Below are 13,747 nucleotides of genomic sequence, written 5' to 3'. Positions count from 1 at the left end.
TGCACAGTGGTTAATAGGACTGCACAATAGTGCAAAAAAACTCCTGTAAACCTTATATAAACCTATATACAACTTTATACTGCTTTAGTCCTATATGCATTCAGCAATGGATGACGGTGTCTGCTAAATTACGAATTCTTTTCTTTTTTGTACTGTCCAATATCCACGTAGGACGTGCAAGCGTTTTCATATGGTGATGTAGAGAAAGCCGATTCCATTTCCATCGCCTGTTAGACTACATGGCTTGTTAGTGATTTATTTCTTTTTTTTTTTTTTTTTAAATCATGGATTTGCCTAAGCGCCTACCCCCTGCTGATGGTGAGACTGCCGATGTGTGCGTGCGCGTGTGTGTGGTGCTTCCCTCAGGAGGATGGTAAATGCTCCAGTCTTCCGTTGTCTTCCACGTTGCAGGTGACCGCCTGAGCGCCATACTGAATTCCATTCAGTCTGGGCCTTTCCTCCCAGCTCCCTCCGCCCTTGAGCAAGCCACCAAACCTCCCTCTTCCCTTGTCACCAGTCCATTTGTGTTTGGACAGTCCCTTTCCCAGCTGCCTCAGCCGCAACCACAGCTTTCGAGTAAGTCTGTCCCTCTGTCCAACAGTGTAGTGGCAGTGTTCGCTTGGACAGGTGCTGTCTGTCTGTCTGTCTGTCTTTTGTTTTTATTTTTTCTGTCCCCCCTTCCTCCCAGTCCGTTAGCCCTTCACCCATGTCATTACAGATGTGTTCCCATATCCGCTTACCCTGTGTGTGAGAAGGTGGCCCTTCTCCCCCCAGCTCCGACCACACCTCATCTCAACACCATTTTAACAGCTGCCGCCGCCTTTACTCTGATGTCTACCTGCTCGGCCGTGCATCTCTCTGTCGCTTTTTCACACTCCTTCTGTACTAAACATAGTATGCAGCAAGCTTTATCATTTTTTTATTTTAATGTTAAATGTATTTTATCCAATTTTTTCAGTTTTTTTCAACACAAACCTTGGAAATAATAACAAGCCAGATCAAATAACTTTGACTTTGCTCTACCTGCTAACTGCTAAGATGTAAGTGAATCGTACAGACTTAAACATGCAGGCTACATTAGTCTACTTTAGCTAAACAAGCTCAGTATATTTTGGGGATCCTGCTTCACCAGGTTCAAACCCCACTTGCTATTATTGTGTCCCTGAGCAAGACACTTAACTCTGATGGACTCCTCCAGCGCCTGCTCTCTCTTACTGTCTCCTTTTTCTTCCACCTCTTTTAGTCCCAATTTCTCTCTCCAAATTTTAACACTCTGATGTTCAGTTACTTCTCTTTCTCTGTTCCATGTCTCTTTCTCTGATGGTTTCCTCTCATGCCCTGTTGCTCACTGTACTTGCCACTGTTTTCCGCTGTAGATGCTTCATCGCGCAGCCTTGCTTCGCGTGAGCGTGCGCACAAAAGCAGTGCGGCCGGGCCCGGTGGCACCGCTCTCTCATCTCTTGCCCTCAGACAAAAGGGTGGGTAATGCATGGCTTCTGGTGGGATCCCCGGAGACAGAGGGCTGGCTCCATCTTATCGGCGGCTCTGTGAGCGCTCTGTTGAGTCTGTACAGGATTGGATAGCGAGGGCTCCTTATGAATGGTGTACCCTGTTTTTTTTTTTTGTTTTTTTTTTTTTTTTAATGCCCTTTTTTATTTCTATTTAGCTACAGTCTGAAAGCAGATGAGTCAGTTGGTTCTGGAGTTTTTTTTTTTTTTTTTATTGACTTCATTCTTGGTTTAATAATTCCCCCCCCCTCCCAGAATCTCATGGTGTATTCCATTGTCCCTTCCTCTCTTTATAATGTTCATTCTTTGCTTTCAACGGCTTCCAGTTTTCTCCCATGGATTGTTTTTAATGTTCGGGAGCCTCTGTTTTAGGAATTCGGATTCTCTGTAGTAACCATGGTCATGTTGTTGTGTGTAGCTGACAGGGCGAATCCAGGAGCCCGTCCCATGTCCCCAGCTGGGAAGCACCGGCAGGAAAGCCGCTCGCCAAAACCTGATGGACGCTCCAGTCGAACGTCCTCAGACCAGGGCAAGATGAAGAACTGTGATAGTCTTTCGGCAAGCGAGGCCCTGATCCTGAAGTCAGACACCGCTAAGCTGAGGTCCGACTCACACAGCCGCTCGCATTCGCCCAATCACAACACACTGCAGGCCCTGAAGGCCGATGGCAGGACCTCGGGTATGCGTGCGGAGTCTCCCAACTCGGGCTCCAGGTCCTCCTCCCCCAAACAGAAAAGCGTTACATCAGGCAGGTCCAGCCCGTCCTGCACTAGCTCCCCTCGTTCCACCTCTCCCAATGATGTGAACTTACCTCCTAAAATTAGCCCTTCCTCGAAGGCCCGGCTGGATCCACCACGCGAGAGGTCAAAGTCTGACTCCTACACTCTGGACCCTGATACTCTAAGGAAAAAGAAAGTGCCCCTCACGGAGCCATTACGGGGAAGGTCCACCTCACCCAAGCCAAAGATCTCTCCCAAAGAAGGCAAAGGAAGCAGCAATGCAGAGAACCGGGCCCCCTCACCTCACGTGGTCCAGGAGAACCTCCACAGAGAGGTGGTGGAGGTCTGCACCTCAAGCACCTTGCTGTCAAACGAAGAAGCCAATGATGAGAACGCTGAGCTGTGCGGCGCTGAGGAGGGTTCCTCCAAAGTGCACTTCAGCATCGGGAAGGCCCCGGTCCGAGAGGAGCAGGAGAGCCGTTCCTCACCCAAAGTCAGCCGCAAGACCTCCAGCAGGCACGTGCGTCCCAAAAAAGAAAAGTCTGGACCCCTTTTCAAAGGCGAGAGCATGCGCCACACTGAGCCGGCCAAGCAGGCGATGTCTCCTTCCGTGGCCGAGTGCGCTCGTGCCGTTTTTGCAGCCTTCTTATGGCACGAGGGCATCGTACATGATGCCATGGCGTGCTCCTCCTTCCTGAAGTTCAACCCAGAGCTGACGAAGGAGCACGCGCCCATCCGCAGCTCGCTCAGCTGTCAGCAGGGTTTGGACGAGAAGGAGAACAAGCTGAAGAACCGCCACTCGCTGGAGATCTCCTCGGCCCTCAACATGTTCAACATCTCACCGCACGGGCCCGACATCTCCAAGATGGGCAGCATCAACAAAAACAAGGTTCTTTCTATGCTCAAAGAGCCACCCCTCCCTGAGAAGTGTGAGGATGGTAAAGCAGAGGGCGTGTCCTATGAGGTGAACAGCCACTCCTCCATGAGATCCAAGTCCATCTTGCCCCTCACCCTGCAGCATCTTGTAGCGTTCTGGGAAGACATCTCAATGGCAACCATCAAAGCCGCCACCCAGAACATGATCTTCCCAAGCCCAGGCTCCAGTGCCATCCTTAAGAAAAAGGAGAGCGAGAAGGACAGCAAGAAGGCCAAGAAGGAGAAGAAGAAAAGGGAGAAGGCAGAAGTGCGGCCCAGGGGGAATCTGTTCGGGGAGATGGCCCAGTTGGCAATGGGAGGCCCGGAAAAGGACACCATTTGTGAACTCTGTGGAGAATCCCATCCTTATCCTGTCACCTACCACATGAGGCAGGCCCACCCAGGTAAGAGCTTCAATCTCCAGGGAGGTTTGGATGCTGGTCCATTACCAGCGTATGGAATTTCATGGAGATTTCCTCCGTCTTGGCAGGTTGTGGTCGTTACGCCGGAGGCCAGGGCTACAACAGCATTGGGCATTTCTGCGGCGGATGGGCGGGTAACTGCGGCGACGGAGGCATTGGAGGAAGTACCTGGTACCTGGTGTGTGACCGATGTAGAGAGAAATACCTCAGAGAGAAACAGACTGCGGCCAGGGAAAAGGTAGTGCATTGCATCTCCTAAAGGTGGTGTTGAATTTCCCAATGAGTTGTCAGTCAACACACTTGACACATCTACTCATTTATAGTGCTTTTTTTTTTCTTTTGATATTGCACATAAGCCTATTTTTGGCTCTTCAAAATCAACCAAACTTTTGTCAACTGCACATGACACAAGTGCGGTTGCGCTTTTCCTTTTTCTCATGATGCTGGTTTTATGATGCCTGTGGTGTGCAAAGCTGTCATGACTGTAAATAGAAGCTAATCAGATTAGTCAAACATGCTTTTTTATTAATTAGTAAGAAACGTATTTCCTTAAAATGAGCCTTTTGACCATTTATATACTCAAAACCCGATTTTTGGCCAGGTGAAGCAGTCCAGAAAGAAGCCCCTGCAGGTGAAGACCCCACGCGCACTGCCCACCATGGAGGCCCACCAGGTGATCCGTGCCAACGCCTTGTTCCTGTTGTCCCTGAGCAGCGCTGCTGAGCCCAGCCTGCTGTGCCACCACCCGCCCAGGCCCTTCCACTCCCACCTTCCCAGCCTGAAGGAGGGCGTCTCTGAGGAGATCCCCAACAAGATCGGCTGCCTCTACCTGCAGACACTGGCACGGTATGGCTGTTTTAATATGGTTATCGCTGGTAGGAAATGTTGGAATTCCAGCGTCTGCTTAATATGACTCTTTTGGTTTGATAGTCAACACACTGAAACCTTCGGGGCGTACCAAGATGACAACCTGTTTCAGGATGAGATGCGCTACTTGAGGTCCACCTCAGTCCCTGCCCCCTACATCTCAGTCACGCCGGACGCCTGCCCAAACGTTTTTGAAGAGCCAGAGAGCAACATGAAATCCATGCCACCGAGGTAAGCGCTTGTTCCCGCCACGTCATTGGACTTCCCTGCCCTGCGAGAGGGTGTGACCAAGCTTGCGTCTTTGTGGCCATTCCAGCTTGGAGACCAGTCCCATCACAGACAGCGACACGGCAAAGCGGACGGTGTTCCAACGCTCCTACTCTGTGGTGGCCTCTGAGTACGACAAGCAGCACTCGTCCTCCCCGGCACGGGTGAAAGCTGTGCCGAGGCGCCGGGTGCACAGCGGCGATGCAGGTCAGTCTGCCCTACCAAATTACCACCCTAAAGTAATTGCGCGTGGCTCCATGGGGTCAATGTTGTAACTCTCAATTCGACCTGTTTTTCTGCAGAGGTGGGCTCCTCTCTCCTGCGCCACCCCTCTCCGGAGCTGTCCCGGCTTATTTCGGCCCACGGCTCTCTCAGTAAGGGTGAACGGAACTTCCAGTGGCCTGTGCTGGCCTTTGTCATCCAGCACCATGACCTGGAGGGCCTCGAGGTGGCCATGAGGCACGCGCTGCGCAAGTCGGCCTGCAGAGTCTTCGCAATGGAGGTTAGTGAAGAATTATTCATGAATGGTTTCCTCCCTTCGAAAGCCGCTGACCGTTGACTTGTTGTCGCTTTCCCAAGGCATTCAATTGGCTGCTGTGCAACGTGATCCAGACCACCTGCCTGCACGACATCCTGTGGCACTTTGTTGCATCTCTGACCCCTTCACTGTCTGAACCAGAGGAAGAGGAAGAAGAAGAGAACAAAAGCAGAGACAACATGGAGCCGGTAAGGCAGTTTTCTACAACTGCTGGAAAAGTCATGGAATGAAAATTTGCCTCAGAGTCATTGAAAAGTCATGGAAACTCGCATGACCAGAATTTATGTTGCGTCTTATGTCATAAAGATGCATTGATGAAAACAAAACTGTGTGTGTGTCTGTGTGTGTGTTGTACTGCAGGAGAGAGACCTTGGTGTCTGCGAACACCCTCTGTCTGACATTGTGATTGCTGGAGAGGCAGCTCATCCTCTTCCTCACACCTTCCATCGGCTGCTGCAGACAATCTCTGACCTAATGATGTCCCTGCCCAGTGGCAGCTCCCTGCAGCAGATGGCCCTCAGGTTTGCCACAATATCAGCCACTGCGCTGTGACTCTTTACATCAGTGACTGTAGGTGTCTCAAGAAACAGATACATATTGAATGTGGTGAAGATTTCCGGGTAGAAAACTTATGATTTAAGTTCATTGTTAATATTATATGATGTTACACTTTATTATTTCTCTTTCACGCTGCTGTGTTTGCATAAATTGACTTGTTGCAAATGTGCGGTTTTCATCAGCACCGTGGTAGAATATATTTGGCCTTGTGTTTATTTCGGAAGGTGTTGGAGCCTGAAGTTCAAGCAGTCTGACCATCAGTTCCTCCACCAAAGCAACGTCTTTCATCACATCAACAACATATTGTCCAAATCTGATGATGGGGACAGTGAGGAGAGTTTCAACATCAGTGTGCAATCGGGATATGAAGCCATTAGCCAGGTAGATGCTACACTTTCCTTGCAGGATATTTTTTCACGCAGGTTTCTGGTTTTGGAGTAAGAATATCTCATTCACAGCTATTTGAAATATTCTCGACGCAGTAAATACTTTAAAGGTCCTTTATAGTAAACTTTTTAAAAAATCTTGGTTGTAATAAGTTGTAAAAAAAAGGGAAAATGTTTTAGATGGAATTGTTGTAATGCTTGTTCTGCATTTGTGCCTATGCAGGAACTATGCGTGGTAACGTGTCTCAAAGATCTAACCAGTGTGGTGGACATTAAGACATCTAGCCGACCTGCCATGATTGGCAGTCTAACCGACGGCTCCACTGAAACCTTCTGGGAGTCTGGAGATGAGGACAAGAACAAGACCAAGAGCATCACTATCAGCTGTGTGAAGGGCATCAACGCATCCTATGTCTCTGTGCACGTAGACAACTCCCGAGACATTGGAGTAAGTCACTGTTTCAAGGACAGATGGATGGACTGCATAATATAGAGAGGAGAAAAAAAAATTATTAATCTAGTTATCTGCTATAGTTACCTGCTGCATCCTTAAAATCATGAGCGTTCTGTCTGTAGTTTTGTTGTTTTAATCGTGAGGAGGGTTTCTGGTGATTTTGTTTGCCATGACAGTTGGGATTTTCACGTCCGTGCTGTGAAAACTACTTTCCTCTCATCTACAGAACAAGGTGACCACCATGACTTTCCTGTGTGGGAAGGCGGTTGAAGACCTCTGCAGGATTAAACAGGTATGGTCTTAAATGTCAGGCGGACGTTGAGGTTATTGACATCTGGTCTTCGTTTTCCTTTTATGTTGGGGACAGCTTGTTGAGAACTGGCCCAATTCCATTCCCCCCATCCAGCTGCCATTTTAGTGGTTTCAAGGCAGAAACCAATCAATTAACTTCAAACCATGGTGCCCCTTTTGAGTCCGAGTGGCAGATTTTTCCACCATGTTTCGAGTGATCGTTGAAGTCCTTTGTGAACAGGTGGACCTGGACTCGAGGCACATGGGCTGGGTGACCAGTGAGCTTCCCGGAGGAGACCACCACGTGGTGAAGATCGAGCTGAAGGGCCCCGAGAACACACTGCGCGTGCGTCAGGTCAAAGTTCTGGGCTGGAAGGAGGGTGAGAGCATCAAGATAGCTGGCCAGATCTCTGCTAGCGTGGCTCAGCAGAAGAACTGTGAGGCAGAAACTCTCCGGGTTTTCCGTCTCATCACCTCGCAGGTAGGTCACCGTCAGTCACACACCAGGATTATGTCAGTGAGCCAGAGCAGGATGGGACCATTTATTTTTGTGATGTTTTGTCCAGTTATAAATCCTATACATCCTGTAGCCATATGTATAAAAATACAATTTCTCCCAAATTCTTTGTCCCCTGTTATTTAAAAAATGGATTTAAGTGCTTTCAGGTATACAAAAAAAGCTTAGAGAGACTTAATTACACATATTTTGGACCTACACAATGTATACAATTATTGGTTATTTATTAAATGTCCTTAAAATCACATGCATTCTGTCTGTAGGTGTTTGGGAAGCTGATCTGTGGAGATGCCGAGCCCACCCCCGAGCAGGAGGAGAAGAACCTGCTGTCATCGCCAGAGGGAGAGGACAAGGTATGTCCGAGTGAGCGGCTCATTTATCCGGCTGTAACGCTCATAATGTGCTCGAAAAACTACGAAAAAACTCAAATGTTTTCTCAGGCTCCATCAGATGCTGACCTGAAGGAGCACATGGTGGGCATCATTTTCAGCAGGAGCAAGCTGACCAACCTCCAGAAGCAGGTATGGAATTAAGGTCCAATCCGGCCCTGCTCTGTAGATGATCGATTACACTGAGACCTCCGCTTCCTCGTCTGCAGGTGTGTGCTCACATAGTCCAGGCCATTCGAATGGAGGCCACACGCGTCAGGGAAGAATGGGAACATGCCATCTCCAGCAAGGAGAACGCCAACTCGCAGCCCAGCGACGACGACGCCTCGTCAGATGCCTACTGCTTCGAGCTCCTGTCCATGGTGCTGGCTCTGAGTGGCTCCAACGTGGGCCGGCAGTATCTGGCCCAACAGCTTACCCTGTTGCAGGACCTCTTCTCCCTGCTGCACACGGCCTCACCACGGGTGCAGAGACAGGTGTGTGTATATGTGTGTTTTCACCACTAGACCAACAGTTCCTACAAAGAAATAAAGTGTGATGTACAGACAGGACACATGAATTTATTCTGGTATGTTACCCTAATATTTAACGATCAGAGTTAAAAACCCTGCATGTGTGCACTGATCTTCTGTAGGTGACGTCACTCCTGAGACGGGTCCTACCCGAGGTGACTCCTGTGCGCCTGGCAAGTGTCATCGGCGTGAAGGCTCTGCCCCCAGCCGACATCAGTGACATCATCCACTCCACGGAAAAGGGTGACTGGAACAAGCCAGGCATCCTGGACATGTTCTTGGGCTGCATCGCCAAGGCACTGACCGTGCAGCTGAAGGCCAAGGGCGCCAACATCGCCGGGACAGCGGGCACTGCAGGGGGCAAGGGGGTCACCACGGTCACTCTGCCCATGATCTTCAACTCCAGGCGAGTCCAGTCTTCTCCGGTCGTCCCGCCCACGTGTAGACATTGATTAGGGATTTGTTGAAATCGGTTGTGTTTTTGTTCCACAGCTACATCAGGAGGGGAGAGAACCACTGGTGGATGAAGGGATCGACACCGCCTCAAATTGCTGAGATAATAATCAAACTTGTTAAAGACATGGCTGCAGTGAGTTCTGTCCACTCGTATTAAATACAATGTTATAAATGTCAGACATTGTTTCTTTTAAACATGTTTTAGGGGGTTTTGGAAATTTTGGACCTCCCATAAAAGTTAGCAAATATTGAAATGAGCACCTTTTCATTTATATTTATATGCAGACTTAATTTTTCTCTTCCCCCCTTCCTTAGGGCCATCTGTCTGATGCTTGGTCCAGAGTTACCAAGAACGCCATAGCCGAGACCATCATTGCTCTCACGAAGATGGAGGAGGAGCATCGCTCACCAGCTCGCTGCATCGCCACCACTCGGGTACAGCTTGACCTCTGCACTCTGGCTTAACCGCAGTCCAGGGTTCATCGCTGAGTAAGCTTTTCTCTTCTACGTTCTCAGCTGTGGCTGGCTCTGGCTTCTCTCTGCGTGCTGGACCAGGATCATGTAGACCGACTGTCCTCAGGCCGGTGGATGGGCAAGGACGGGCAGCAGAAGCAGATGGTACAGGAGCGCAAAGCTGTTCATGTTTAAATGCAAAGGTCATAATCACCCACCGATGTTTTTTCCCCACCCAAGCAGCCCATGTGTGACAACCATGATGATGGTGAGACTGCTGCCATCATCCTCTGCAATGTGTGCGGAAACCTTTGTACCGACTGCGACCGGTTCCTCCACCTGCACCGACGCACACGCTCGCATCAGAGACAGGTCGGGCCGAGCCCCTCCCTCTATACCACCATTCCAAAAATGTGTGGTGGATTGTCATTCTTTCACTGTCATTTTCTGTAGGTGTTTAAGGAAGAAGAAGAGGCCATTAAGGTGGACCTCCACGAGGGCTGTGGGCGAACTAAGCTCTTCTGGCTGATGGCGTTGGCCGATTCTAAAACCATGAAAGCCATGGTGGAGTTCCGAGAGCATACGGGTAACTAGTTTCACTACATTTATATAATATAAAATTGTACTAATCCCATGTCTGATGGTGTCAAAATATTTTATTCTCTTAATAAGTTTGTATCTTATTGAAATGTATGTTTCACAATTCTTGTTTATTTTTTATTATTAACATTAGTCATTTATTTTTTGCATTGTTCTTGTGTTCCTATCCGCGCAAAAGGTGATATAAAAAAAATAAAACCCGATGTTTTTACTGTGATATTTTTATGAACTCTTCATTTATCGTCTACCAGGTAAACCTGCATCGAGCAGCTCTGATGCATGCAGGTTCTGCGGAACGAGGAATGGAACCGAACTCTCCGCCGTCGGCAGCGTGTGTTCTGACCTGGACTGTCAGGTACACCGGAAGAATACATTTTCAAAAATGTACATTCCAAATTGTATCTAATACTTTATTTTCATGTCCTTGGCACATAGGAGTACGCAAAACTGGCGTGCAGTAAAACCCATGGGTGCGGCCACCCATGCGGTGGAGTGAAAAATGAGGAGGTCTGCTTGCCCTGCCTGCACGGCTGCGACAAGAGCACCGGCTCCCTGAAGCAAGACGCGGATGACATGTGCATGATCTGTTTTACAGAGGCGCTGTCTGCAGCTCCTGCCGTCCAGGTAAAGTCACTAGAACTAGACTAGAACCTAACAGTCATTTTAGTAATGCAATTCTGTTTAAGATTTCCTCCCAGCCGTCTGCTTACACCCCAAGTCTCCTGAAATGTAATGCCGCAAGTACGTGTTGAGGAAGTGACTTCATCGATGCAAGAAACAGAAATGCGGCATAAAAAGCGGAAATAATGTCTTGTCTCTTTTTTTTAGTCGATGAAAATGTAGACATTTTAGTCTAGTTTTTATTTTGTAAACATTTAATCTAGTTTTTACTCCTCAACAATATTGCATGATTTAGTTTGTGATATTTGTCATCACATGACCAGCGTTTACGTTTAGTCACATCATAATGGCTTGTTAGATATTTTGTCATAAATTTCATTGACAAAACAAACACTGCTAGGAAACGTACATCACGGCTGAAAATTACTAGCAAATGACTGCTTTAATCTAAATGCTGTTTAATATTTAGTCAAAATTAAAAATAACTTATATGCGTATGCTAGTGGTGTTTGAATGCTTGTGAGAATGAAGATGTTTGCTTTACAGCTGGACTGCAGTCACGTGTTCCATCTCCAGTGCACACGCAGGGTTCTGGAGAACCGCTGGCTTGGGCCTAGAATAACATTCGGCTTCATGTCCTGCCCCATTTGCAAGGTAACCCCATTTTCTTCTCTGCCAAATAGTGTCATATTTCAGGTAATGTTTCCTCAGTCGTGTCCCAGAAATGGAACTTGTGATAAACAGCGCACCGCTGACCATTTTTCTCCTTTTTCGCATTCTCCATTCAGAACAAAATTAACCATTCAGTGATCAAAGACCTCCTGGATCCTATCAAGGAGCTTTATGAGGATGTGAGGCGGAAAGCACTAATGAGGTTGGAGTACGAAGGTCTGCACAAGAGCGAGGCCATCACCACTCCTGGAGCTCGCTTCTGCAATGACCCGGCAGGGTTTGCCATGAACAGATATGCCTATTATGTCTGCTACAAGTGCAAGAAGGTACAAGAGCATTTAGCAGCAGGGTTTTCTTGCACGTGATTTCCGTGGCCTCTGCAGCTGTAGAACTCCGATATGTACTCTGTATTTTACACAAAATAATAGGGTACCAGTAGAATGCAATATTTTGCAACAAGTGCTTTTTTCTATTAGTCTTTGTGTTTTGGGCCAATATGGTAATTACTACAGATTTTAGTAAGTTGGTGCCATTTTATTTTCAATCTACACACACACACACACACACACACACATAATATATATTATGTTGCTACTTCAGGCCTACTTTGGAGGAGAGGCACGGTGTGATGCCGAGGCAGGTCAGGGGGACGACTACGACCCCAGTGAACTTATCTGTGGAGCATGCTCAGACGTGTCCAGAGCACAGGTCAGAGAAGTGGACCTTTTGAAGGCAGAAGGATGCATTGGCCCGTGTTTCTTTGCATAACAATGATGTCGTCTCTTGAACAGATGTGTTCCAAACACGGAACAGACTTCTTGGAGTATAAATGCCGTTACTGCTGCTCGGTGGCTGTGTTTTTTTGCTTTGGGACCACGCACTTTTGCAACGCCTGCCATGACGACTTTCAGAGGATGACCAGTGTCCCAAAAGAGGAGCTTCCTCACTGTCCTGCTGGTAAATTCTCCTTGTTTTCATGCTTTTTATCCTGTTTCAGTTATTTGTGTGTAGTGTTAATCCCTGTCAGCTTTTGACGGAGGTCCGTACTAGACATGCACGTTTTTTTGGTTATCTTGAGATCACAACTTAATTTTGCTCTTCTGACAAAAAAAAATAAAAAATCTCTCGATAACAACATTTGTTTGCTCAAGATCACAAGAAAATGAAGTCATGATCTCAAGAAAACAAAACAACCAAAAAAGTGAAATTGTGTGTCCTCTACAGACTTCTGTAGCTTTTGGTGCTTTATTGTGAAAAGTCAGTGAACTCACCTTTTTATCGTCTTCGCTCAGGTCCTAAAGGCAAACAGCTGGAAGGAAGCGAGTGTCCACTGCACGTGGTCCACCCGCCCACAGGGGAGGAGTTCGCCCTGGGCTGCGGAGTGTGCCGAAACGCCCACACGTTCTGAGCATCAGGCTCCTTCTCAGGACCCCGTGCTGACTGCTTCACTGACCCTCGACCCCTCACCCCCACCACTGCCCACAGCTGTGGTTGCAGGAAAGACCATGTGAACAAGGCTCATGGCAGGCTTTGTCCGGATAGAGAGGACCCCCCCCCCAATATAAAATGATTTAAAAAGAGAGAGAACAACCCCCCAAAAATGTAAACTTTGTGACGTGTTTGCATGCGGCCATTCCAATAAAATCTCCCATAAACGTTACACACCTCCTGGTGACTGATGTGTTGAGGATTCAGAACTGAGTTTAATACAAACCGTGGCCACTGCGGACGAATGCCACCACAACACACACACAAAAAAAAAAGAAGATAAAACTGGCCATTCTTCCAGCTTCCTAACTATAAGATTAAACTGACGTTGTATGTAAACTGACTTTTTTTTTTTTTTTTTTTTGTAATCTTGTACAGTATTCTCCACAGTTGAGTCTATAATGGTTTGAGAGGAGAAAATTAAATTCTTGCAACGAGATGAAAAAGACTGTTCGGTGTATTGTGACAGGGGAGAGACGAAAAACTAAAGTGTACGATTTACTTAATCTTGTATATAATGATAGTATCCAAAAAAATAGGTGTATTCGGAAGTTGCTACTCTACACTTCAGTTCTGTTTGATATTCTGGGTTATGTTTTGAGCCAGATATTTTAATGAAGTGCAATACTGGGTGTGCCTCCTATCTTGCAGCTGTAAACATATGGAATGTATGTCAATAAAGCCACTGTACATTTTTATACAGTGATAAAATGCTGTTGTGTTTTCCTCCGCAAAAAAAGTAGTGGGAAGGCAACTGTCTGCGGTGTCTGAAGGTTGATGTGAACCCTTTCTTGTCACTCTCTGATGTGATGATCTCCCCCTTCCTTTGTGTAATTTTTAAACACATAAAAGGTGAGTATATATTATTGTAATGTAAAAACTTTACTGCAGAAAAAACCTTGGCCCAGCCTCCCTGTTACACCAAAAAAATTGCAATTGTGATTCAGTAATGCTTTTTCCATGACAAGGAAGGAGGGGGAATGAAATACAGCTTCTGTAAACAAAAAATAAGACAAATTATAGCTAAATACTTGTGAATCTGCTCTGTAATATCTGTGGTGGATGGAGTTGAATGGTAATAAACCAGGTTTTCTGTTTCGCAAGGTACACTGCT

The 13,747-nt window shown here is 47.2% G+C and overlaps 1 protein-coding gene across 15 annotated transcripts in view; it reads left to right on the top strand.

Annotated features, from left to right (window-relative positions):
- The window catches only part of mycbp2 (MYC binding protein 2), a 59,516-nt gene extending 45,776 nt beyond the window's left edge, over window positions 1-13,740 (top strand). For 10 of the 15 annotated variants that reach the window (XM_028992449.1, XM_028992445.1, XM_028992447.1 and 7 more), the window contains 29 exons: window positions 412-576; window positions 1,927-3,546; window positions 3,633-3,802; window positions 4,166-4,410; window positions 4,495-4,662; window positions 4,748-4,905; window positions 5,001-5,200; window positions 5,278-5,424; window positions 5,597-5,757; window positions 6,019-6,175; window positions 6,404-6,628; window positions 6,861-6,926; window positions 7,167-7,406; window positions 7,706-7,795; window positions 7,883-7,963; window positions 8,041-8,307; window positions 8,466-8,749; window positions 8,836-8,932; window positions 9,115-9,234; window positions 9,316-9,417; window positions 9,493-9,624; window positions 9,706-9,838; window positions 10,104-10,207; window positions 10,288-10,476; window positions 11,020-11,127; window positions 11,262-11,471; window positions 11,746-11,853; window positions 11,937-12,102; window positions 12,438-13,740. In XM_028992449.1, the coding sequence (XP_028848282.1) occupies window positions 412-576; window positions 1,927-3,546; window positions 3,633-3,802; window positions 4,166-4,410; window positions 4,495-4,662; window positions 4,748-4,905; window positions 5,001-5,200; window positions 5,278-5,424; window positions 5,597-5,757; window positions 6,019-6,175; window positions 6,404-6,628; window positions 6,861-6,926; window positions 7,167-7,406; window positions 7,706-7,795; window positions 7,883-7,963; window positions 8,041-8,307; window positions 8,466-8,749; window positions 8,836-8,932; window positions 9,115-9,234; window positions 9,316-9,417; window positions 9,493-9,624; window positions 9,706-9,838; window positions 10,104-10,207; window positions 10,288-10,476; window positions 11,020-11,127; window positions 11,262-11,471; window positions 11,746-11,853; window positions 11,937-12,102; window positions 12,438-12,553 (6,029 nt within the window). In that variant the 3' untranslated portion in view covers window positions 12,554-13,740. The remainder of the gene's footprint in view (window positions 1-411; window positions 577-1,926; window positions 3,547-3,632; window positions 3,803-4,165; window positions 4,411-4,494; window positions 4,663-4,747; window positions 4,906-5,000; window positions 5,201-5,277; window positions 5,425-5,596; window positions 5,758-6,018; window positions 6,176-6,403; window positions 6,629-6,860; window positions 6,927-7,166; window positions 7,407-7,705; window positions 7,796-7,882; window positions 7,964-8,040; window positions 8,308-8,465; window positions 8,750-8,835; window positions 8,933-9,114; window positions 9,235-9,315; window positions 9,418-9,492; window positions 9,625-9,705; window positions 9,839-10,103; window positions 10,208-10,287; window positions 10,477-11,019; window positions 11,128-11,261; window positions 11,472-11,745; window positions 11,854-11,936; window positions 12,103-12,437) is intronic. The other 5 variants (XM_028992443.1, XM_028992456.1, XM_028992453.1 and 2 more) reach the window with 3 other exon arrangements.
- Window positions 13,741-13,747: the final 7 nt, after the last annotated feature.

This window comes from Denticeps clupeoides, chromosome 9 (genome assembly GCF_900700375.1).
Source record: "Denticeps clupeoides chromosome 9, fDenClu1.1, whole genome shotgun sequence".
Taxonomy (NCBI): domain Eukaryota; kingdom Metazoa; phylum Chordata; class Actinopteri; order Clupeiformes; family Denticipitidae; genus Denticeps; species Denticeps clupeoides.
Note: the sequence above shows the minus strand (reverse complement) of the source record. Positions and strands in the feature narration are given on the sequence as shown.